We start from the raw sequence: 24,331 nt of genomic DNA, 5'->3' as shown, positions 1-24,331 counted from the left end.
CAAAGACTCAAAGGGTAAAATGTTTGCAACTACTATTAGTTAGTCTGTGTGTATGTTTACAGAGATAAGAAAGCACCCTTTCTGTCCACAAGCTCTTGTTATTCCAGATTTCTATATGTGATGTTGTCAGAACGCTTCCAGTATTGTTATTCACTTGGAAGTACACAAGTTTGAAAAGGCGGTGGAAAAAGATACTGCTCTGCGACTCTTCATCTGTCTCTGTTAAGATGACCAGAAAGTGAGGACAAATTTCCCTTTTTTGTTCTACTGCTATTCAGAAGCACTGACAACAACATTGATCATTGTTTCTGCCTTCAGAGACTGCAGAGTTGGAGAAATACTTGTCTATGGTTACTCCAGGTATTGGTTTATACTCTTTATTTATGTCATGTTGGTTTAGATCCAGACCAGCTTCACTGGCAGCTAAACATGAGCAGCTGTAATCCTAATTTCCTCCCCACCCTGCCCTGCAAAGGGGAAAGGAAAATGAGAGAAAAAGACTTGCGAGTTGGAAACTAAAACTAAAACAGCTTTAATGAAGCAATAATAATGAAAATAGTATTAATGAGGGAACAGTAATATATATATACACAAATATACAAAATTCCTCCCCCCACCCCAATGACTGCATCACCACTGATGCTGCAGCGCAGGCACAGGGAAAAAGGTCCCAGGCTGGACTCAGCAGTAGGAGGGAGCTGAACTGAGGAGCTGGATTCAGGAATGCAGAGATCCATGATCAGGGCAAAAAGACAGATGAGGTCCTCAATGGATGTCAGCCATCAAAGAAGAGAGCTTGGCCCTCGTGATCCCTATGTTTTCTACTGAGTGTAATGTATATGGGATAAAATACTCTGTTATTCAGTTGGGGGGCTCCTCTCCTGTCAGCTCCTCCCTGCAAGTGTGACCCTTTTTTGCCCCTTTCACTTAGGCATTCCACCAAGTTGAGGATGACTTTGGTTTCTGTAGGAATAAGTGTAAGCAATGGCCTTTCTGCATTCCAGTGCCCCGTGTTATCACTTCTAGAGAGAAACACTCTGAAAAACATACAGTTAACTTGCAGGAAAAGGATCACTTAGATGAGGTTTAGCTGAAGTTAGAAAACTGATTCTACTTTAGCTCAGACCAGAACACATCTTAAAAACTGAGTTTTCAGGAGAGCAGGCAGTCTTTTGGATTATTTGAGCTCTGATTGTGCCAGCATTTTGCAGATGGAATTGTGACGACATCTGAGTGCCCACAAGCCTGCTTTTGACTTGCTATGTAGCACTGGTGTGGTAGATAGATCATTGAAGAGATTAGATACAAGGGCTGCTCGTGCCTCCCTAGATACGCAGTTACCCGATTTAGCACTGCTTCTAGTGGAAGGTGCTCTCTGTTCCTCTCGACTGTTAAGTTGCAAGCACAAATTTATTAGGAGACTTAGTGCTTTTAGAGGTGAAGAGAAGACACCTGTACAGCTTCACACTCAAGTTGTTTTCCCAATGGAAAACGTTAGGGAGAAGACTGTAAATGTACCCCTGCAGTCCAGTTACTTGTTTGCCTGCTGTAAGCTGTTTGAAAATGTCACTGTTGAAATAATCCACTGGAAAAATCTGAATCGACTTTCTTTGTATGGTCTTGAATGTCACCCAAAGAATCTTCTCAGAAATTGCCACTGTGAAGAAGTTTGAGATGTTAAATTTAACTACTTTAATGCAGATGCACAAGTAGTTGAGGAATGCTGGTTTGTTTTTTAAAGTATTTTTTAAGCTGCAATGGCTAAGACCGTATCTACTTTGGCACTACTAACAGCATCAGTAGTAAAGAGTCTCCATCTCACTTCATGGGACAAGTAAAAAGCATCTTTTTATTGAATCATAAGAAGGGGAATGTCCTTGAGAGATTTGCCATTTGTCTATGCAAATCGTAGCTCCTACACTGTTTAGTTGTAATTTTTATAATGGAAGATGAAATTTTTATATGGAAAAGCAATCAACATCAAATTATGCTTAGAGGAAATTACTGATTCCAAAGGTTTACTTTTCTTTCCTACTCAATCCAACATCAAACGCCCACTTTCATTTCACTTGCTAAAAAGGGGAAAGAAAAAAAACAATACATAAAATTAATAAAATGCACATGAAAACCAACAACAATGGATACAGGGGAAGTTAATACACATTTGGATATATCCAGAAGGTCTTGCCTCTTAAAGGCAATCCCCATGATGGCTCTGAGAGTGGACTGATGCTCTCCTAATAAGCTGAAACAAGAGTTAGATATGCCTTTTGGACATAATTGTCTAGATTTCACAAAAAAATTACATATACAGTTTTGATTTAGTTGGTTCATTTAGACCTAGTTGTAAGGCACACATCTAGTGCCTGGAGCATTAGAACTGAGTATTGCCATGTTCAAAGGGCTTTTACATCACGTATTTAAATCCTCATATGGATTGGATGACTGTACTCTGTGAGGCCCTTGGTTCAACAATCATCATTCAGCAATCACTGAATGACTGCATACACAAATGTGATCTCCAAAATGACCAAACGATACAAGTTATTAGCACATTAAATTTAAGATCTAATGGTGGCTTCTCTGTGTACACAACTGGTTCTGCAGATTTTTATTTTCCATTCTTTTGAGTTGTGCATGTAAAGCCAGCAGCTGGAGCTTGTAACTCTTAGTTGTAGCAAAGAGAATAATAATGCTCTTGAGTTAAGTCCCCAGGAAAAGGGGGATCCCACTAAGGAATCATTACACTCCTGTTTATCTAAACCACTGTTAGTCAAAGTTAATTCAACTGTAGCTGAATCAAAACATTCTTTTATGTCTAAAGCAATTTTAATTAAGGTTTTTGCTTAGTAATTATTGTAAATCCAACCATTTGAAGGCCTAAGTGGCTCCCTGACATCTCTGTATGGGGTTGAATTTCACCCACAGGGGAAGAATAAGTTTCTTTGGCCACTCTCTTTCTTAAATATGATTTTTTCCCCCCAGTCTTCTAAAGCATATCCTATAGATATTTTAAATGGCATAAAAAAATACAAGACAAGCATTTCTAAAAGACAAGCATTTAAAGAGGTAGACAATGAGTAATATGTTGCTTTTCTTAAAACTGTACGGGTAACTGTCCCATGCATCTTGGGGGAAGCTTAGAAGATGTAACCCAATGATGTTAAGTGTGTTAAGAGCATGTGTGTGTGTGTATATGTAATATGTGTGTATTTGTATATATGTTTTTTTAAAGCCTGGTTCTGAAGCTCACATAAAAGAGTTTGATCAAACATCTGTTTTGCTCTAGGCTGCTAAAGAATGGAGATTATTTTGCCCAGGGTCTTCTGGTTTATACAGGTAAGACTGCAGAATAACTGGCAGTGTGATGTGGGCATGCTGCATGCCCTCCTTAATCCTTATGCTTAGGGTTTCGGCTAACTGCTTTATAGGAAACGCTAGCTACGAGGGCTTAGCTAAGTAGGTGCTGTGGTCGGGGCTTTTGACATGAAGTTGATGAAGAAATGGCTTTAGTAGTTTCAGGTATTACTTGCATCTCAGAATGTGTGCCTGTGAAGCACCGGTTTCAAGTCAGGACTGGAGATAATAGCAAAGAAGGGCTTGCAATAGCTGAAGTTAACACGCTTTCATGAGTTAGCTGGGTCTAGGGCAGGCCTTCTGGATTGTTCTTTTATGAGAAATGAGCTTCAAGCAACTGAGGCAATAGTGCTTTAAGCTGCTGAAAGCACGTTCTTGTGCTTGCCTATCAGGCCTTTTTTTGGCTTATGAACCCTAAGGAGAGTTTGAGTTGGATTCTGGCTGAGTCATAATCTACTATTTTCTAAGTAGCATTTAGGTACACAGGAGCTCCTGGAGTGGAAATACAAACCTGAAGTGCCCTGCCCTTGGTCTCGATGGGCAGCGTAAGTGCAGAGATTGCACAGACCACACACACAGAGGAGAAAAGACACAGGGCCCCAAGGAAAGAAGCACTCATAAGAACCTGGAGGCAAAAGAACAGTTCAAACATCAGCTCAGTTGTACGGGAGTGCTTTCAGTTAAATCGGAATTAAAAAACTAAAGAACGGACATAGAGACACTCAACAACAGAGAAAAGTCTTGTGAATCTAAAAGCTTTCAGAAAGTAAGAAATACTAGCAAGCTAAGATCTGGGAAGAGATATTTGCAGATCTGCAGCTGGCAAAGATCACATGAGTACTCTGTATAAACATCAGATAAAGAACTAATTAGCCCAGTGGTGGGAATTGAATACATCTCTTTTTCCTTTTGTGAACTTCAGGGGCATCTCTCTATATATTTGATATCAACAATCAGCACAATGTTTACCAACACTGTCAAGCATGCTCTTACTTGTGATATAAATGGGGCCACCATAGCTCCAACACGGCACAGTGACCCGCTTATTCCCATCCCCAGGGCTCGCATTGTGGTGGGATAAACCTAAAAGAGGGGAGAAAGAAATTGTGTTAGTGTAACTAAGATCTTTGATATGTGTCCTTATTTTTCCTTTTTTTTTCTAATTTTTCTTCAGAGAGACCCATTACATTATCAAGGGCAGCCAGTGAGATAAGATATGGAAAGTAATAAAGGTTCCTTTGGGTCTCGTTCGTGCTATTACAAATTTGCTATTTTTTGCCTTAGGTGAAGTTTTAGGACAAGTCATTCAGAGCTGGATGTGATCCTCCTGCTGTTTGCTACCACCACCACTACCACCTTTCTCCCAGCTGTGCTGGGGAGTTCACATCAAAGTCACAGAGGACAGGCTGGGTGCTAAAGGAAGAATTCAATTTATATTGCCAGGCCCTGTGTCTGGAATGCAGGAAGAAAGGATATTGTCTGTAGCCTTCAAGACTGCCTATTTATTTCTATCAACAACACTTCTGTTTAGAAGGAGGAAAAAGAAAAAACATTGCAATAAGCAACCTGCAAGCTTAAAGGAACATGCCTTGTGGGTTTTCTTTTTCACATATCCCAAACACCTGTGCCCATAAAACACTTGAGCATGTATTTTGCTTAACTTTAGTTAAGTCCTGTTAATATCAGTAGATTTTAGCAAGTATACTCATAGAAACCTTTGTTTAAATACTTTGCTGGGCCAAGCCAATGTAAGTAAGGTAATTCAAGAAGAGTACAATCATGTGGCCAGAAAGGAGATTTCTGAGTTTGGTTGATTAAATTGTGAGTAGTATTGGTTTATGATATGGCCTTTGAAGCAGTGGTCTGAACATCAATAACATCCCGTTCAGGAATATTAGAAGGTTAGTACGTAATCAAGCCTGGTGCATGCCTTAATATAGTGTATAGTATTAAACCAGCCCAGGGTGAGCTACTTCTGTTTGCTTTTTATCACTTTACTGAAGATGGAAGGCAATACATTTAACACACAATTGTTTTAGTGCTGGGCTTTTAAAAAAATAAAAAGATGAAAATAAACCCAACAGCGTATACTTAACCCATGGCTTCAAAGTTGTGTGAAGGAGAAGTTCTCTGAAGGATTAAACTATTTGCAGAAAGAACACAACGATTTCTGTTAAGTGAGAAAATACATACACACTGCATCATTCCGTAAGTGCTGGAAATGGTTCCTTTTCATGATAGCCCATTTTCTAATCTTTCGAGGATCAGGGAGGGAAAACATTGTGACTTTTGGAAGACAGTGGTACACAACATCCTCAAAAATAATGATTTGTAGTAGCTGACTTAATGGCTCAATAGAGTATTCCTCTTCCACCTGCTCTTGTCATCTCCAACTAGTAATCTGATTTCTTCTCTGATCTTACATGGCAAGGAAGCCAGAGATACTTAGTTGAAGAAAGGTGACTCTGACTAGCCAATAAAAATGTCAGCATTGCTGGATATAGGCATGTGGGCTTTCATGACCCAGAGCAGCTTAATGTACTTTCAGAAGGACCCACCTCTGCTGTGTAAATGTAGATGGTGTTGAAGTTTGCAGAAACCAAGGCGCGCAGCATGAAGAGAAACCCGATCATGCCTGTGCTAGAGAAAAAGCCACGTGGAGCAAAGAGTTAGTGTCAGTGATTAGCAGAGATGCAACCTAATATATGCACTGTGCTAAGGCTTTCATCAGCTTAATATAAAAGGAAAGCATAAGGAAAAGTTGATTGCTGACAAGTATAATCTTTTCTTTAGGCATGTTTGACAACAGGGTCCTCAATGTTAGGTTTCCTTTAGGCCAGTGTTAGGGGCTGGAGGGAATGATCTGAATAGGACCACAGTAGCTCAGCCGGTGCCTTCAGTATTACTAAGTTTTGCAGCTCAGCCCTTGTTTTTGATTGCTCTGTAAAACTGTTGCAAGCAAATAGAGCCGGGCTCAGTGTCAGGGAAAAATGAAAAATAACAATAGCCGCACAGAGACTGGTACCTTGGTGAATGGCTGTAAGCTTCCTGACAGGGGCTCATTTAGCTTAACAACTGTTTGCAGCCTCCCAACTGCAGCTCCCAAGTATTTCAGCCAGCCTCCAGGGCCAGTGGCCCAAGGGGAAGGCAGCAGGGGTGTACACGGCTGCTGAGCAGCCATCAGGCTACCAGCCAAGTTTAGAGGAAGCAGCAACATGTTTTTCAGTAACTGTTAAGCTCTGCCAGCTTGAGAGGGATCTTTCTTACACATCCTCACAGCCTGATAATTACAGCACTCATGCCAGCCCTTTCCTTGATGCCTTGAGCTCCTCTCAAAGTGCCTGACATTACAAGTTAGGGGAGACATATGTAGCATTGCCAAAAATGAAAGAAAGGGAGGAAGAAAAAGAGAGAGTGAAAGACAAACGTGACTTCTTTCATGACTGGATGTTCTTCACATAATTTTTTAGTTAGACTGCACTAGAAAGCAGTTGGTTGTACACTTAGGGGAAGCCATGTGGGCTGAGTAATAAAAGTGAGTTGCTCAGCATACCCATGCACCACAGCATCTGCTGCTGCAGCTTTGCTAGGAAGCGCAGGGAAACAGAGCTTTTCCTTTCAAGTGTACAAGAATTACTAGCCTGTTTGACTGGTGACTGGAGAATACCACAGATACTGCCCTCTGCCCACAGCATTGCAACCCCCCCAACAACACCCACATGCTGAATGAGACTACCTCGAAGTGCAGATATTAAGGAGAAGAAAGAATAGTGCCGTAAATCCCATGGTGATGCACAGGGTCAGGCGTCTTCCAAGAAAATTGATGCCAAGAATGTTCAAAGGATTTACTGGAGACAAGAAGGAAAACCATAAAAGGTTAGATGACCTAGCTGTAATGATTGTTTTGTCTCTATAGACTTTACGCAGCATGCCTAAAATAATCTTTCTCTGCTTCCCCAGGGCCTACCAAATGCTCTACGAGTGCACAAACCCTATAATTGTCTTCCTGTACCCAAGCCCTGTAATTTGCCCTCTTTGTTTTTTTTCTTTTATTCTTCCTCTCAGAGGTTGCAGCCTGTCCTCTAAAATTGTCGTGTTGTATTACGGCAGGACACCAGTACTGATCCTGACTCATTGATAACAGGGGTAATGGAGGCACCTGCTGGGTGAACTCCACAGGCCTGGGTGGTTTTGCTCCCTTTGGCCACAGCCCATCCAAACACCAGGACCCAGAGCATGACCCATTGAAGTCCCCCCCTGAACCAGGAGCCAAGCAGGCACTTGAGCACATCACTGACTGGTCCCAGCAAGGGGTTGCACCTTCAGGATGTGATACCCGGTTGCTTTGTAGTTCAGGTGGTGAGAAACCAAGGAAGAAGTTCACCTGCTGGGAGTATTGCATTTCTAAACCCCCACACAGTGCCAAGTTCTTTCAAGGGTGCCTTTGGGCTGTCTTGCCATCCTCCAGCACTCCGAGGCAGGCTACACCAGTAAATGTTTTGGTTTGCTGTGGATTCCCCAAGCAATTAGCTATCCTTTACTCTAGAGCTCACATAGGACATGCTCCTGAAACCATTGTCTCTTGGAAAGTAGGACACTTGTGTGAGGCATTTGTTTACATCATTGTGACTATTCACAGAATCTCAAGGTTGGAAAGGACCCATTGGATCATCGAGTCCAACCATTCCTAACACTCCCTAAACCATGTCCCTAAGCACTTCATCCACCCGTTCCTTAAACACCTCCAGGGAAGGCGACTCGACCACCTCCCTGGGCAGCCTGTTCCAGTACCCAATGACTCTTACTGTGAAGAATTTTTTTCTGATATCCAAATCAATATTCGCAATCCTTGCTTATTTATGACATCCCAAAAACTACAAGCCTGGTAATTTGGGAAGCCAGGATTGGTTCTATTAAGTTAGAAGCAATTTTCCCTGGAATTTAACCAAGGTTGTCAGTATGTACCGATTGCAAAGGAGGTCTGTGGCTCTGCTGTTGGAAGGACCCATGATGAACTTGAATTATTCACCAGGGAAACAGTGCCCTCACTTGCCCCTTGCCACCAGTTCGTGGCCTGTGCCCCAAACCTTCGTTTGAAGAGCCTGTGCCTAGCACTTGCCAGCAATACTGAGATATTTCCATCTCTGGCATGTCACTAAATAACATGCAAAGCTTTTAGCTTTGCACCAGGTATTGTCTGGCTGTAAAAAGGGAATGGCGGGGCAGGGAGGGAAGAAGAGGTTACATGCAATCTCTCCGACTGTGCTAATCATCATGGTCTGGTAGGCAGTGGGACCAAACAAGTGGCAGTAGCAGCGACTGCGGCTTTCCTCAGAGTTATCGCTGGAGTCCTGCACTGGTGGTCTTGCGGAGCCACAGATGAGATCCCGCTCCAGTAATTCAGTGCTGGCCAAGATGACGCCGTAATAAGCGAAAGCTATGCCAAGCCTGAGGGGGAAACTGCAGTAAGTGATGGCAACAGCAGAGGAGGTTTGGGAACTGACATGCAGCAGGGTTTGGATGCCCTGGGACCCCAGCTGAGTGCACCAGCTCTGCCACACTGCACAACAGACCCCTTTAGCCTGAGGCCAGCGGTGTCTTGGGCACCCACCAGGTGACTGGTCACCCCACACACGGCACACCACTACCACCTATGTCCATGCACCTCTCTTCCTCGGAGGACCTCACCCTAGCTCATAGCTCATCTTTTGGCTTTCCCCTTAGTGCTGGTTCTTGCTTTACAGCAGGTGACCTGCTGTTGTCATGCTGGGGAGAGCGTAATCCTTCCACCTCTTTCCTCAGGCAGGGCTGCAAGTGCAGGCATTTCCAAACCATCCCTGCCGTGGGGGCCCTGACTGGAGACACTCAACATCAGGCCCCAATGATTGCAGCTCACATAAAGCAACTGGTCATTTTTTTAAGAAGTCCTTATCCTTTCTGTACAGGGATTTTTAAAAGAAGCTTTCATTAACTGGCTGGAGAGGCTCACATCACACCCTGGCTATCTGTCAAGAAAACGGCATTGGCGATGGCATCCTGGCCGTGTCATTATCAAGTAATTCAGCATATGCCTAATCATAAGTAGGCCGAGAAGTAATTTTCACTTTTTTATCCCCTCTGGCAGTTTCAGAAATGAGCAGCAGAATCTGGGCTAGGAAACGAGCTGCCTGGGGAGGCAAAGGGATGCTCAGGGCACAGGGAGTGGGAATGCAGACCCCAGAACATGCCAACAGCTCCTGGGGCCACTAGGAGAAAAAGAGAGATTAAAAAAAACAAACCAAAAACAAAAGAAAAAGAAAGATAGTTCATAATATTCATACAGGTTCAGGGGAAAAATGCTGAAATATTCAAGGCCTGACTTAACAACATTTTAGCTCAATGAGTTCTTATGAACCCATTATCTATACATCTCCATTTTAGACAGAAAAGTCATTGAAACATACATTGCCCTCGCATACAGCTAACAGGAAGATTGCATACAAAACCTGTCTCCCTTCAATCTTAATTTTCCCTGTCCAGTGGCACAGGTAGTGGTTAATGAGTTTCTTTTTGGAGCCTTATTTCACTGATGCATTGGCTGGCCTGTAATGGTGGTACATTTGTCCTCGTCTCAGGAAGAGCAAGTTTACACCTAGAAAGGCAGTGGAGCCACAGGCGCGTTGCTGGTGCACACTCTGGCCCGGCGTGGGCTCTCTCCTGCAACTCTTGTCTGTCTCCCACCCGGCCTCCTCAGAGCCACCATATCCTGAGAAAGAACTCATGGCACCCAGCAATGTCCTGGAAGTCCAGCCTTTTTTCTGCCTATGTTTCTGCCAAGCGGCACAGGCCGTCTGAGGCATGGTTTGAGACTAGGACAAGCCTACAACGACCCATGCTCACATACACCCAAGCTGCCATGGATATGCAACCACCTCGAGGCAGAAGTGGTGCCTTTTAATGGTAGAGGCTAGGGGAGACTTCTGCTCCCTGCACACATTCAACTGAGAGAATGAGCTGGTAAACAAGAGGGGAAAAAAAATACAATATCTTTTTGTACCATATGATCCATATCTGCAAACTGGTTCTGAGGTATTTGGGGTGGATGAGGTCCTTAAATCTTCCTCTCTTTTCCTGCAAATCATTGGATAGAAACAGAATCTTTTAAAAAAAGATGTCTTTTATACAGGGGTGAGTGTTCTGCAGGTGGCACAGACAGACTGGCAGATGGTATAACACAGTACCCCATCAGCCCTCCAGAGAGTGAAGCCCCTCTTCTCAAATGATGCCCACAGGAGGACTCGCTGTAGGATGGAGAGGAGGAGATAAGAACACCCTGAGTGTTCCCAGCCCCCACAGGATCCAGTCCCAGCTCCCAGCAGTCTGGTCCCAGCATGATTGTCATGGTGCCAAGGGGGCACCTGGTTGCTGCTGGCAGCTCCTGTTGCCCCATATGTGGGGAAGAGGGGCCCAGCATCCACTGCTCTGCATGTGGAGCAAGTTTGCTGCGGGAAGCCTTGAAATGCCAATGAGCAGCGAAACAAGCAGGCACTGAGGGGCCCTGCCTACTCCACTGGGCCCCAAGAGCCAGCGGCTGCCCCAGCATCCCACCACTGAGGGGAGATGAGTTCACAGGGATGGTTTGGCTTGCCTTTGTTTTTATTTTCCTTATCATTGCTTAAGTGTTAGTGGGTGCAAAATTAACAAAAACCCTTCCCACAGCCAATGCGGGTTTATTACATAAATTCAGTTAAACTACAGGGAGGCTTTAATCCTAATTAATTCCAATACAATAGCACCATCTTGCATGAATTGCCAAGGACAATACTGGGTGCCTGTGGGATTGAATAAGCAGCAAAGAGGTCCAGGAAAGGGACTTAAATGAGCTGTATAATAATTTTGAGGCTCTGGACAATAGTTTTGTCCAGCCTTCCTCTCTTAGGAGTCAAAGGAGCCACTGCACAAGTCCTCTCACCCTGCAGTCAGCAGGGCCCAGACTAGGATGAAGGGGAGCAATAGGAAAGGGACACCCCCCCTCCTCCCCCAGATCCTCTACCAGCCCACCTGCAACATCCATATGTGCTTTTGAGAGTTTTGGTCCAGGAGTGATCAACTCCTGATCTGCTCAGCTATTTCCAGGTGGATACAGCAGTAGCTCTGAAAAGGCTTCTCCTGCTCTGACCCTCTTCTGCTGGTCCGTGGCTCCACACTCAGGGACCCAGGGTGCTAGGACCAGCAGACAAGCTGGCCAGGGTCTGGGAGAAGACTGTGGGGCTGGTGGGTTGACCTCATGGCAGGACCCCTTGTAGCCTGACTGGCCACAGTCCTGAAAGGGACCCTGAGGGGCAGGTCCCAGACCTCACGGCACAGGGGTTGGCCCTGGGGGATAGATGGGCAATAAAGGAAAACATGCTTTGCTGGAAGCTATTTTTGTGGTAAAGGAATAAAATATTTTCTCAGCATATTTTTCTAAACGAAGAATGTGGAAAAAAAAAAAAACCAAAAACCCAGAAAATTCAATTCCATTTTGAGAGACAGGATTACTGTCTCTCCAAAAGAAAAATGACATCTTCATCATCCCATTCAATAGTTGTTTGGAAAGAAACCAGGCAAGGAGGGGGAGAGAGGCAGAGCAAGAAGTGCTTGGCAGTCCCACTCCCTCCCTGAACCCTAGATGCCAGCATCCCTGCCTGGGATGGAGGGGGCAGGCAGTGCTGGGGGTAAGGCAGCTTACCTTGACAGGCTCCATCAGCACTCCCTCAGGCACTGCTGCCCCGTTGATCTTGGCTATCTTCTGCAGCGTGGCCATGGCAGCTGCCACGTTTCCCGTGGAGATATTGTACCGCGCTGACTCTGGGATGAACTGAAAGCAAAGTAGTGCCAGAAAGTCTTTCTGCACCTCTCCATCCAGGTAGCTCTACCCACAGCCTCCTGTCATCTGCAGGAGCCTGGCTGGGTTAGCATGGGGCACCACCTAAGCTTGAGCCGCCTTTTGCCTGTCCTCCTCCCCAGCTATATCTTGGGGAACCCCTACATATCCCAGGTCCCCATACCCAGTGTTGGAGGGCTGACCCTGCCCAGAAAACCCATGTCTTGGACAGACCCCTGAGGTCTGCTATTGAGCTGTCTGCAGCAAGAACTCATGGCAGAGGGAAGCCAAAGACACAGGTTTAACAAAACCAGCCCTTAATCAATTGAAACTCTAAAGTGGGATGAGGCACGTATTACTTACTCAAGTGAAAATCTTGGGAGGCTGAACAAGGCCATTAAAAAAACGGAAGACATTGATACAATTTAGGAACAAACTCACTTATCTCTGGCATTTGCAATCTTCACTCATAGCTGATGCTTTCCATAAAGTAAAATACCTTTTTATTAAATTACAGCTCCATCGAATTATAAACAATTAAATGTGTATTACTGAAGTAATAGAAATTGTAGACTCCTCCTTTTTTGAAGGTATGTATGTTGACCGTGTCTTTTTTTCTTCTGGACTAAAAACTTCTGCTACCCATTTTTTTTGGCAAAAATAATCAGGAAAACCAAACATCAAAGTTCTATGAGTGGACATTCACAGGGACCTTGCATTTGGCTGTCCAAGTAGCACCCTAGATAGACTTGTGCATTCATTCAGCTGCAGGAAAATCTTTCACATCTGCACCAGCTTAGCTCTGCAGTGCCCGTTAGCACTGTAAGTAGCGTTTTTCCACATCACTTCCCACAAATAAGATGTTCCTTATATCGAAGGCTGATGGTTCTGAAGCATGAGTAAACCTGAGGAAGCCATAGGTGACCCTGACACACATTTGTTGTGTGAACACTTTATGGAGATGTCTTTCCTCAGCCCTAGCAAGTGTAAAGATTGAAGAGGGTATGCTGTGTCCACGCTAGACTGAAGACATCACTTGTGATTTTTTGAATACCCTGGCTAGCCTCGTCTTCCTCTTGAAGCCTTGGCCATCACCATGGTCCTTAGGTACCACCAGCAGCCTGGACACTGGAGCCTGAGGTGGTAGAGGGGTACAGCAGGGCAGCAAAGCTAGAGGCTTTGCAAAGCAAAGCAAAGCCAAGTCATCCACCACAGAGTGACAATGCCCCACAACTGGTCTGCACCCCTCTAGGCCATCTGGACCTTCCCAAGCATCCCAGATGAGAGGGCTGCTGTGATGAAAGGAGGACACAGAGGCAGCCTCAGGCTTGTGAGAGCGGAGGACAATGCCTCTTGGTGCCTGGGGAGATGCCAGCTTGGTGGCAGTGCAGCGGGGAGTAGGGAGAGGAGTTCTTCCTACCTTGAACACCAGGATGAGAAGGATGCCTGGGATGGAGGCAATTCTGATCAGCCACCGCCAGCCAATGGTTGGGTTCACCACTGATGCCAGGCCGATGATTAATAAGGATCCTGCCAACCAAAACACCTTTCCAAGGGAAAGGAAAGGGTTAAAACATGAACACATGGCAACGATTTATTTATTTTATTCCCTTCTGGTCTGGTTCCATGGATGGGTGGGGATTTGTGCTGGGGAGCACTGTGGTTTAAACCGAGCCATCCCATGGCTGTCTGAGAAGCTGAACTTGGGTTGAAGGCAAGAGAGGAAGAAAAACAAGGATGTGGGGAGGGACAGCTGAAGATAGTCTTTATTAGCTGCAGATGAAAACAGATAACTTGCTGTGGCTACCATTGTACTTAAAGCACTTCTTTTGTCTTTCCAGTCACTTCTCTGACAATGCTTATGTCCATGATTTTCCCTCTTGTCTAAATCTCTGCTGGGAAGCAGTAGATTTACAAGCACTGAAGTAAAAAATGGGCCACATTTCCACTGCTGGAAGTTGATGGGTCTCCAGTAGACTCAATATCAAGTTATGCCAATGGAGCATCTGCCCCTGTGATCTGCAAAGACATTTCTCCTCCAAGTTCACTTGCTGCCATTAGGAGACACCTCCCTTTCCAGGGGACCACCCAAGGGACCTCAGTCAACACAAAGCACAAACAAATACAAAAACCCACAGAAAGTTCATGAGTAATCTGTGGGCAGAAATAATTAATTTCTGGGGAGAAATACAATATTGTTCTTTTTTACCAGTCTCTGTGTTTCTGATGACACTTTGGTAATGAAGCCCTGGGATCAAACAGGCAGAAATGAAAAGCAAATTAGTCCTACAACCAAGACTGTATAGAAACACTTTGGGTTCAACACTCAGTTGAATTTTTGTGCTGGATGAGGCCTCCACTGATGATTTGCACATGCAGCAAGTGCCCATTACAGAAATCTGTAGTAGGAAACAACCGGAGTCACGTTTGCTGTGGTCTTTGCCCAGCAAGCAGTCACAACATTCCCAGCACATCTCAGGCCAAATTTGGGGCTATTTGTGCCAGCCCTATCCTGCACAAAGCCTGGTGCCACCCCGAGCATGGACAGGGAGAGGTGCAGATTTGGACCTCATTTGGAAATCAGGTCATTAACCACTTGTGTCAGCCTTCACTCAAAGTCTCCATGCAATGTTTGGAGCATCCAATTATTTGAGAAGATATAACCGTTCTTCTGCAAGCAGCTGCCTTTGGTCATCTTTAATAATATAGATGCCATAGAATCATAGAATCACCAGGTTGGAAAGGACCCACTGGATCATCGAGTCCAACCATTCCTAACACTCCCTTAAACCATGTCCCTAAGCACTTCATCAATCCGTTCCTTAAACACCTCCAGGGAAGACGACTCGACCACCTCCCTGGGCAGCCTGTGCCAGTGCCCAATGACTCTTTCTATGAAGAATTTTTTTCTGATATCCAGCCTGAACCTCCCCTGTTGGAGCTTGAGGCCATTCCCCCTTGTCCTCTCCTCTGTCCCTTGGGAGAAGAGGCCAGCTCCCTCCTCTCCACAACCTCCTTTCAGGTAGTTGTAGAGAGTAATAAGGTCACCCTTCAGCCTCCTCTTCTCCAGGCTAAACACCCCCAGCTCTCTCAGCTGCTCCTCGTAAGATTTGTTCTCCAGCCCCCTCACCAGCTTCGTTGCACTTCTCTGGACACACTCCAAAGCCTCAACATCCTTCTTGTGGTGAGGGATCCAGAACTGAACATGGTATTCGAGGTGCAGTCTCACCAGTGCCGAGTACAGAGGGAGAATAACCTCCCTGGACCTGCTGGTCACACCATTTCTGATAGAAGCCAAGATGCCATTGGCCTTCTTGACCACCCGGACACACCACTGGCTCTGGGGTGCAGAAGGCAGCAGGCACTCACTCGGATCCACATAAATCAGAATACTCTGAGAGAAAGGCTGATGTGCTGGAGACCTGGCTTCCAAACAGAGGCAGGGCAAACCTTTTGGGATTTGCGACTAGAATCAAAAATAACATGCACATTCTTACCTGGGATAAGGGCAACATATATCCTCGGTATTGGGTGGGCAAAAATTCAGTTTTTATGATAAGCCTAGCAAAAAAAAGGATATAAAAAAGGCAGAAATATAGCAACAAACAGAATTTCTATACTAATCAAGTAGCAGTTCAGGACAGCTCAGTCAGTGCTGGACGTTGCTGCCCATGGATAGAGCACCATTCCTCTTCCACTACTGAGCACCTAGAGATGAGGGAAACCCTGCTCAATACGGCTTTCACTTAGGCAGCACCAAATTATGTGCAAGGGAGGTGTACAGCATGAATGTCCTCCAGACCATGTCTGCATGATACAGGCAGGTAAACACAGCAGTCTGCACGCCAAAAAAAAAAAGAGAAGGTCCTGTGGGGTGACTGAGGTCTCAGAACAGGGGCAGAGTATGTTTCCACAAGTGGACAACCGTTAAGTCTTTTCATTAAATAAAGAAAATGCTCCTTTCCATATTGTATCGAATGGGTGGCAAGCCCCTCCCCAGATCCCTCTGGCATCTCTCAAGCTCAGAGGTGTGAGTTGCGCCTTGGCTGGAAAGAGGGAGAGGGAGTATAAAACCACGGTGGCTTTTTCTGTCTCAGCTAATGGAGCATCTTACAAAATACGCAATTTGCCCTGCTCATTAGCAGCTTCTGGGGCCAAGAACCTGGGCCCTCTTGCAATCCTGGACTGCGGATGCGCAGTCCAGGCGCACAGCACTTCATCCACCCAATAGCATCCATCTGCTCCCCATTTTTCGCTTTGAGGAAGGGCTATCGGGTCAACTTGACTGGCTTTGGGCTTCTGCGTTGTCAGCAACCAGGTTTCTAGGAACCATGGAAGATGCCAAAATGTTGTATTTGTTTCCCTGAGAGAGCTGAAAGAAATAGTTTCTTTTGCAAAGCACCCAGTGTATTGGTTATTAATGTTGTGCGTTTCCCCTCTCCTCCTTCCTATCCCTCTTTCCATCCCAACAGGGCAAAAAGTTTCAAGTAGGAATGTTTTACATCAGTTCAAGAAGAATTTTTTACTTAAGCAGAGTTGTGACTTTCTTATGAGGAAGCAGCCTTTGCTCATCTGTTACCTGTCTAATTGTTTTTATAATATATGTGCTTAATAACCCCTCCGTCATTGGTTTAACATAAACCAGCTGCCCTCTCTATTCCAGGGCTTGGGAGTCCTTGGGAACTGCAATTTAGGTCGATCAACCAGGATTCAGTGAAATTACAGAACAACGTTTTCTTTTAAAGTGATGTGGGAATTTGCTCCCCTTTCCACTTCCAGCCCCTGTGGAGGCCCCTCTCCCGCTGCCTCCCCCAGGTCACTATGCAGCCACAGCTTATCAGGCTCAGTGCAAGGGAAACCGGGCGCTCTGCCAGGCTCAGCCAAAATGAGCTGAAGGGCCCTTCTTGCTGTAAAACTGGGAACTCAGCCCCTCTGGGTCCACAGTTGCCTCTGCTAACCTCCCCTTGAAGGCTGGCTTGCTGCTACCCATGCCACAGGATGTGAAGCGTGACCTTACCCTTGTGCATGGCCTGACACACCACCGCCTACCATGGCCCGCAGGAACACGAACCAGATGTAGGATGGAGCAAACGAGGTCAGCAGGGAGAAATAAGCTGCCCAGAGGAATGAAAGCAGCAGAATCTGCAAAAGAAGAAAAATTAGGGTCATCAAGCCACGGGCTTTAGCCAGATGCATGCCTCCTGTGAGGCTCAGGGAAAGGACTTGCAGCCCCTGGTACTCACTCACCTTCCAGCGGCCATACCTGTCGGCCAGAAGCCCGAGAACTATGCTGAAGACCATGTAGCCAAAAAACACCATCTAAGGAGAATTGAAACACAGCTGTGGAAGGCTTGGTCCTGGCAGCACCAGACAGCTCTACTCATTGAACTGTGGGTGGGTTAAATGCTTTCTGAGCAGCAGGATGAACTGCAGTGCCCCAAACCATGAGTGGGTTGACTTCCTCCCTGTAAGCTCTCTCTTCTTCAACCTTCAAAGCTGGGGTTGGATGACAAGGACATCAAATATGAATATGGAAACAGAGGCATGTTTGGGCATTACAGCTTTGGGCACGGACATGTGATCATGTCAGCTTGCTTTCTGGTTTTCTACAGTTGTTGTACTGTTCTTGTCCCTGAGAGGATGCCCTAGGAATTTACTTAGTCTGCTGGGAAATGTACTTTACAAAGCCTGTGGTGGTGCGCCTGACAATGACCACATGGTAGATGACCTGCATAGAGGGAACAATAGTCACTCACCGTTGTCACTAAAGCCACCTGCCAGTCTTGAAGCTGCCACTCACATCGGATGAGAGGGGACACAACAGCTATTAGCATGATTTCCATGGCTTCAGCCACCTTTGGAATGAGTGTGCTTGTTAGCAAGAAAGGAAACCACAAGGAGCCCACAGGGGAAATTCCCTCAATCCTTCAGCCATGGCAGTCCTGACATGTCAGAACAGCCCTGAGAAGCTGTGGTGCCTCTGTTGTGGTCTGAGCCCTGTGCCTGACCTGGAAGACGAGCACTTGGAAACAGAGAAAGGAGGGGAGAAAGGTGCACCTAGAGAGTGGGTGTCTAGATACACTGTGTATGTAGGAAGGCTGGAAAGAGTTATCCTTTGCAGAGGAGACTTACTTAGCTGTGCTAGTGGAAGCAAAACTGCTTGGTTAGGTACCTGGCTGCGAATTCAGCATCTAACACAAAGATGACCTCTTAAAAACTGTTTTTGATTAAAAACTTCATTGTTCCTTTGGCTGTTTGCCCCAACAGCTGGCTTCAGTTAAGAAATGAATCTCGTTTACACATAGCTAGAGGCTTTTGTATCTCAACTGCAATGTTTCTCATGGATACATCCCCACTGCATCTTTAACCCAGCCTGGCTTCAGGCTTTTGCCCCAGTTCAGAAACCATACACACCATTAACCCAAGACTCTATCACTTAGAAAGGTTTTCAGATAGCCAAGAGTGAGAAGATAGCAGCCCTCCTGTGCCAGATCACACAGAGTTTGGGTGCCCCAGGAATGGCATGAAAAATGCTGTTTGGGGACTGAACCTAACCCTCAGGTGCTGTTGAAGACTTGCCCTGCCAGTACTGCCCTGTGGGATCGTGTTCCAGGGCAGGGGCCAGGCCAGGATGCTCTGGGCCAACCTGTTTGGCTTTGCCCTGAAATAGGTCTGATATCAGTTTTCATAAATATCTATTTTGGCCAAAGCTTACAACAGCAGAAATCCTGCTTGAGAAGGTATGTGTGAAAAAAAATAGGCTGCAATATGTGCCCATGGATGTCATTACAGAGTAATAAGGAAAATGAGAACAGTGGGGGTTTTTGAGTCCGTGCAGATGGCTTCAGATACCTACCCCAGTGCTGCCCATGATCAGGAAAAGTACAATATGGAACCTCCCAAACCCAATGGTTTCCACAGCTTCTTCCACTGTAAACGTCTTCTGCCCTGAACACCAAAGAGAGAGAAAGAGAGGAAAAAAAATGTGAGCAGTCAAATAGTGCCTCCTCTTTGTGAAATATCAATGTTTTTTATGCTACTGTGGGATTGCACCATGAACAAATGTGGAAAAACCTACCAGTTGTGTGTCCTCTGACCATGCCTGGGCACACTGGTGGCTGGGCATGTCAGGTGTTTGCTGAAGCAGCAGCCAGCAGCCAAAAGGGCAGACTGGGCATGAGGGAAGCACAGCCTTGTGCTGAGTTATCCCAGTTGCTTCATAAACCCATAGCTTGGACTGCATCTGGGTAACGGTTTGCTCCTTTCCCCTGCCCAAGCTGCTGTGAGGCTCAGTCCCTCTGCACCCCCAGGTTATCCCCCCCCACCCCCAGCATGGGCAGTATGAGCTGGGGGCTGCTCCAGCCCCAGTCCTGCAAGATGAGCCCAGCCGGGAGCACTGGGCTCATTTTCATCTCCTAAGCCTTTGTTCCTCACTTTCCCCACCCATTTCAGAAGCAAACAAAGCATTTCAAGATCAAGGCTGAGATGGCTTTATAAACAGACCTGTAAGAAAGTCTTCATATATATACACTTCTAAGCTCTTTTTTAGGTAAAGTCAGAGCTGTGTAAATTTTTCTGCCAGTACATTTATCTCCCAAAAAGTAATCTCAAATCCATCAACATTACCTCTGAAAAAGAGCAGAACTTATTGCAGAATTTCATCAATTTGGGGTTTTTTTCGCAAATGTAGGACTTTTTCAAATGGTTTTCTACAATTTTTTTTTCACTTTAAAATGCTTTTGACATAGATATAAAAAAATCCAAAATAAAATAATCCTAGAATTACCAATATAATAAAATATTTACACAAAGCAGAGGTCTAAGAAAAATCAAGCCAGCCAGCTCTTCTCACCATCATAGGTAGCAGCCACCAGCCTGGTAGCTGTGATAGGAAAGGGAGTAACTGGAGTGCCAGGACTGGGGATCCTCTCCCTACCACAGCTAAACAAGGACCCAAGTTTCTAGTCCTGCCAATTCAAACCCACCTTTTGGGGGTTCTTGTCTCTCCATGTGGATTTCCTCCAAGCCAACAGCATTTTCTGCCTCTTTCGGTGCAGTGGCCATCTCAGCTTCTCCTGGGGTCCACTGTTACTGTCGAGTAAGGTTGGGATTTAACTGTGAAACCTCTGAACAATCACAAAGTCATCTAAGCAATAAACCAGCAAATCAACTTCTCTTCAACTTCCTTCAGGCAACTACTGGGAGTTTTCCCTTCCCATAGTTGTTTTGGTGGAAAATACGTAGATACTTCATAAGATAGTTGAACTGACAGAAATCAGCACATTGCACTGGATCTTTTTATGGGAAGTCCAGGGACTGCCTTAGGGAAGACTGGAGATCTGTTAATACAAGAGAGTGGTGGTGACTTACCCATCCCAGAGGTGAATGAAATACAGAAGCAGCCAAAAGGTGCTGCATCTCCAAGAACCAAGGCATGACAGTAATCATGTACATGACAGTAAAATGTACATAAGATTAATTGTGTATAACCATCCTTTATCTCCAAGATGAACTGGGAAGGAAAGTGAATATAGTTTTCCATTGCTCCTCTTCCCTGTATTAGAAGCTGATGGTCATGCGTTGGCTTGGCTTTGTATCACAAATCCATGCAAGCACAATACCAGGACTGCTGTTACTCTAGCATGATACAGTCATCAGTTTAATTTGCACTTCTTTAACATGGCAAATAGGCAGCAGGTTGCCCCTGAGGGAAGCAGAAATTGCTAACCCTTGGGAACTGGGGTTGAATGACTGGCAGAAGGGCTGCACCCTAATTGCTCAGCCAGTGGGTAGGAACCGCTGTGCCAAGGAGCTGGGTGGCCGAGCCTGCTCCCCTAACCTCAGCTGCCCTGGGATGGCAAGGCTAGCAAGAGGCAAGAACTGAACTCCTCCTCACTCAGCCTGCACCTTGCATGCACCATGGTGCTTCCCTGTGCAAACCTGATGCTCTCCCTCATCCCCACCCCCCACCACACTTATCCCCACCGTCTCAGGCCAGCAAGAAACACACCCAGGTGTTCTGAATTGCAAGAGAGGAGAACTGGCTTCCTTTGCTGGTATTTCTCTTTTTCAGCATTAGATCCTTTGGTCTGATCACAGCTGCTTTTCTTGGTCAGAAAAGTTCGTCTTAATTACAGGGCAAGGATTAAGCACATCACTTGCTTTACCTCACAAGCTGTATCGTCGAGTGAATGCTCAGACACTGGGGCAGGGGGCACAACCCATCTTAAGTTTGATGACACCCTCTGCTTTGACTACCTGCCTTCAGGGTTGCTGGACTTGGCCCAGGCAGTACTTACAACCACCCAGCAGTGATCAGGGACGATGCAGTAAGAGCTTGAAGGAATTAATGACCAACAGCATCTAACGAAAGATATAAAATCCAGCTGAGATAGAGGGCAGCATGAACATGGAGACTATGGAGTTACAGTACTGCCAGGCTGGTTACCTTGAAAACATTATAAGGATGTCGTTATGGGTTTAATGGCAGATTAGTCAGTTGGGTTGCATATACTGACCTTGCTGTTGCAGATCATTACAGTTCAGTATCCAGGAGGCTGTGTAGGATTTTGCTTACAACTTAGTCTCAGCAGTGTTCTCACAGGCAGCCACAGCTGCTGGCAGTACACAGTGTCACCGGCTGACCTTGCTGGCCACCAGCTAGGGACCGTTTCCAAGTGGTACAAGCTCAAAAGCAGCCAAACAAGGTGCTTGGAGGAGCCCACGAAAAGAGGTAAAGCTTTACTGTGCGTCTGAATTCTGAAGGGCTTTGCAATAACAAAATCTGGGGACTCGCTTTTGTCCATTTCTGTTCCTTTATGATCAGAGACCTGAAAACACATTCTTCCCTAAGCTGCCACATCACACCTGTATTTGGTTAAAGGCCACTCTCCACAGCCTGCAGCATGCACACCTCAGGGCACCAGTAAGCCAGGCCAGGGTGTACGTAAGGACAAGGATGAAGCCCAAGGCCCTTGCCCACACATCCTGATGCTGGGATACTCCGCCAGTTTTTGCTGAGAGGTGATGGGAGTGTTTCACTGACACTCATCTCCTCTGAATCACCATTATAGAAGTGCTGCAGCTCTTCCAGAAAAGGAGAGACAACCCCATTCCCTGGTATTGCTGTGTAGGGCCCTGGTGAGGCTCAGGTGCTCAAGCAGAGTGGTGCAGTGCCACCTTCAACACCCTACAGTAGCCAAGACAGTCCCAGAAGCATCAGGATAGCAGATAACACCTATGAGAGACCCACGCTGCTCTCAAATAGCAACAGGTGAGATTCCTGCTCCAGCATCTCAAATAACACCAGAAATCTGTGCAGGTTCCTGTATCCCCCCTCTGTCCAGGCATTGGAGAAGCTGGTGCAAAATTCATTCATCCATAAGCAGGCAAGAAGCCACTAGCAGATGAGTCCCTGGCACTGTACACACTGGTCATTTATGTCCAAAAGACAAGAGATTTAGATGCAGCACCAGTAAACTTCCTAACAGTTCCTACCAAAACCATGGTTTACTCATCCCAAACCTTTGCAACCCTGTTTGCCTTGATGGGGTAGCTAATGTCTATCATGCCACTTTGGAGAGTCAGAAGTTTTCTGCTATCTGTAAATCCCACTGAAACTACTAAATGCCAGTTACAGGAGCCAAAAGAACAGTAGTGACAAAGCTGCTTCTGGCAAGGAAAATACAGACCCTCCATCCAAAATGGGCAATAGAGAGCACAGTGAAACTGCTGCTGGGACCCAGTGAAAGGATGCTGTGACCTTACACTGGAGGGCTGCGAGGCCATAAAGGACACACAATATGCAATGCTGCACCTAAGACCAGCTGGGAATTTTGTCAGTAAAGCAGAGAGCTTCTGCACGTAACATACAAATGATCAGATACCCCATCTATTAAGCAAATGCTGACTAAATATTTTTATTTTTCTATTCTTTTTTTTTTGAATGAAACTTTCTTACCTCTGCAGTGGCTCGGGCACAAAGGAACAGACCTTTCTTCTTTTCTGACTGTCTCTTTCACTTATGTTCTATTTACAGTGTTGGCAGTGCTATGGGTTTGGGATCCAGCTTCCGGGGGTCAGGTTTCCTCCTTTCTGAGCAGAGGCGGGTTCCTCTCCACCTGCCTCCACCCTCCCAGAGTAGGTGCTGCAGGTTGGGTGCACCAGTGTTCATCTATGCTGATTCCATGGTACCCACAGGTACTCCACATGGGCTACCCATCACAGGTGATGGTGCTTGCCCATCCCTTCTTGTGGAATGACCCCAAGGGGATAAAGGGACGATGCTACGGAGGTATCCCTACTGCAACACCAGCAAGACTTCAGCTGACAGGTTTTGAGGACAGGTCTTGCAGCACCAGTGCCCATGGAATGTGCCTTTGCCATCTTCTGCAAAGCCATGAGCAGTGCCTGGGCACTGCAGCCATCAGCCCCCTGTTGGACAGATAAAGCCAACTGAGGTGCCAACACCATGAAAAGAGGGAGCCTTGTTCATCTGCTTCCTGACCAAGTACTAAGCTGCAGGGAGCATTTGCAGCTTAAACTGCCACAGTGATCCCAACCTTATCGTGCAGCAAATCTCAGTGCTACAAGTTGTGCTGGCCAGTGAATCTGAGCTGCAATAGGTATGTGCTATTGACTGGCAGTGCATACATCAAGCTTTACTCCTGAAATGTGTTGGCACTGATGAAGGCCAGTGAGGATGCTGGGACATTTTTTGTCTCTCTCTCATGAGTGTTCCCCAAATCCTTCTGTTTTGAAATACATACATTGAGCTGACAGAAGTGTTGCAATAGTTCTATCAAAGTGTTGAACTCCCATGCAGAATCTCATGCCTGCAAGCAACAGGAAGACATTTGCTACCAGCCAACTTACGCTATTTCACAGTCTCCTTTTACATCTTCTTAATAATAGTTAATATTCAGCCACAGCTATTATCAACATCTGCTGAATGAGATGCATGATCCAGGCTGCCAGATCCATATCATTATGTTTTCATCACAAAAACCCAGACAGTATGCATGTAATCACTGGAGAGTGCAGCTGTTTTGGCATTCCAGCTTCCCAGCACAGAAAGAAAAAATGACCAAAATAAAAGTGAAATTCTCAGCCATAGAGATGCGTTTTCAG

At 45.7% G+C, this 24,331-nt stretch overlaps 1 protein-coding gene across 7 annotated transcripts; it reads right to left on the bottom strand.

The window, feature by feature from the left end:
- Positions 1–353: 353 nt before the first annotated feature.
- Positions 354–24,248, bottom strand: SVOPL (SVOP like). 7 transcript variants are annotated; one of them, XM_054088637.1, is made up of 16 exons: positions 21,370–24,248; positions 20,188–20,293; positions 19,059–19,150; positions 17,959–18,057; positions 17,450–17,521; positions 17,220–17,344; positions 15,700–15,763; positions 13,623–13,748; positions 12,068–12,196; positions 10,394–10,467; positions 8,603–8,805; positions 7,094–7,205; positions 5,916–5,997; positions 4,351–4,440; positions 3,869–3,982; positions 354–2,072 (listed from the first exon to the last, which is right to left on the bottom strand). In XM_054088637.1, exons 2-16 carry the CDS (start codon positions 20,264–20,266, stop codon positions 2,061–2,063), a joined length of 1,473 nt encoding a protein of 490 aa, XP_053944612.1. In that variant the 5' UTR covers positions 20,267–20,293; positions 21,370–24,248; the 3' UTR covers positions 354–2,060. The 7 variants fall into 7 exon arrangements, with proteins under 7 accessions (XP_053944612.1, XP_053944555.1, XP_053944474.1 ...); XM_054088580.1 differs by having other exon boundaries at positions 5,916–5,992; XM_054088499.1 differs by lacking the exon at positions 354–2,072 and having other exon boundaries at positions 3,404–3,982.
- Between the last annotated feature and the right edge of the window lie 83 nt (positions 24,249–24,331).

This window comes from Cuculus canorus, chromosome 1 (genome assembly GCF_017976375.1).
Source record: "Cuculus canorus isolate bCucCan1 chromosome 1, bCucCan1.pri, whole genome shotgun sequence".
Classification (NCBI taxonomy): Eukaryota; Metazoa; Chordata; class Aves; order Cuculiformes; family Cuculidae; genus Cuculus; species Cuculus canorus.
The sequence above is the reverse complement of the archived record's forward strand: the minus strand, read 5'-3'. Positions and strand labels throughout refer to the sequence as shown.

Bases quoted from the DNA above. Each gene is read 5' to 3' on its own strand.
- SVOPL (XM_054088346.1), bottom strand. From the start codon at position 20,266: ATGGCCACTGCACCGAAAGAGGCAGAAAATGCTGTTGGCTTGGAGGAA. The intron at 17,522-17,958 runs GTGAGTGACTAT...AATTCTCCTTAG, and splicing joins AGGTGGCTTTAGTGACAACG to ATGGTGTTTTTTGGCTACAT. The intron at 8,806-10,393 runs GTACAAAAAGAT...TTTCCCCCTCAG, and splicing joins TTGCAGATATGGATCATATG to GCTTGGCATAGCTTTCGCTT.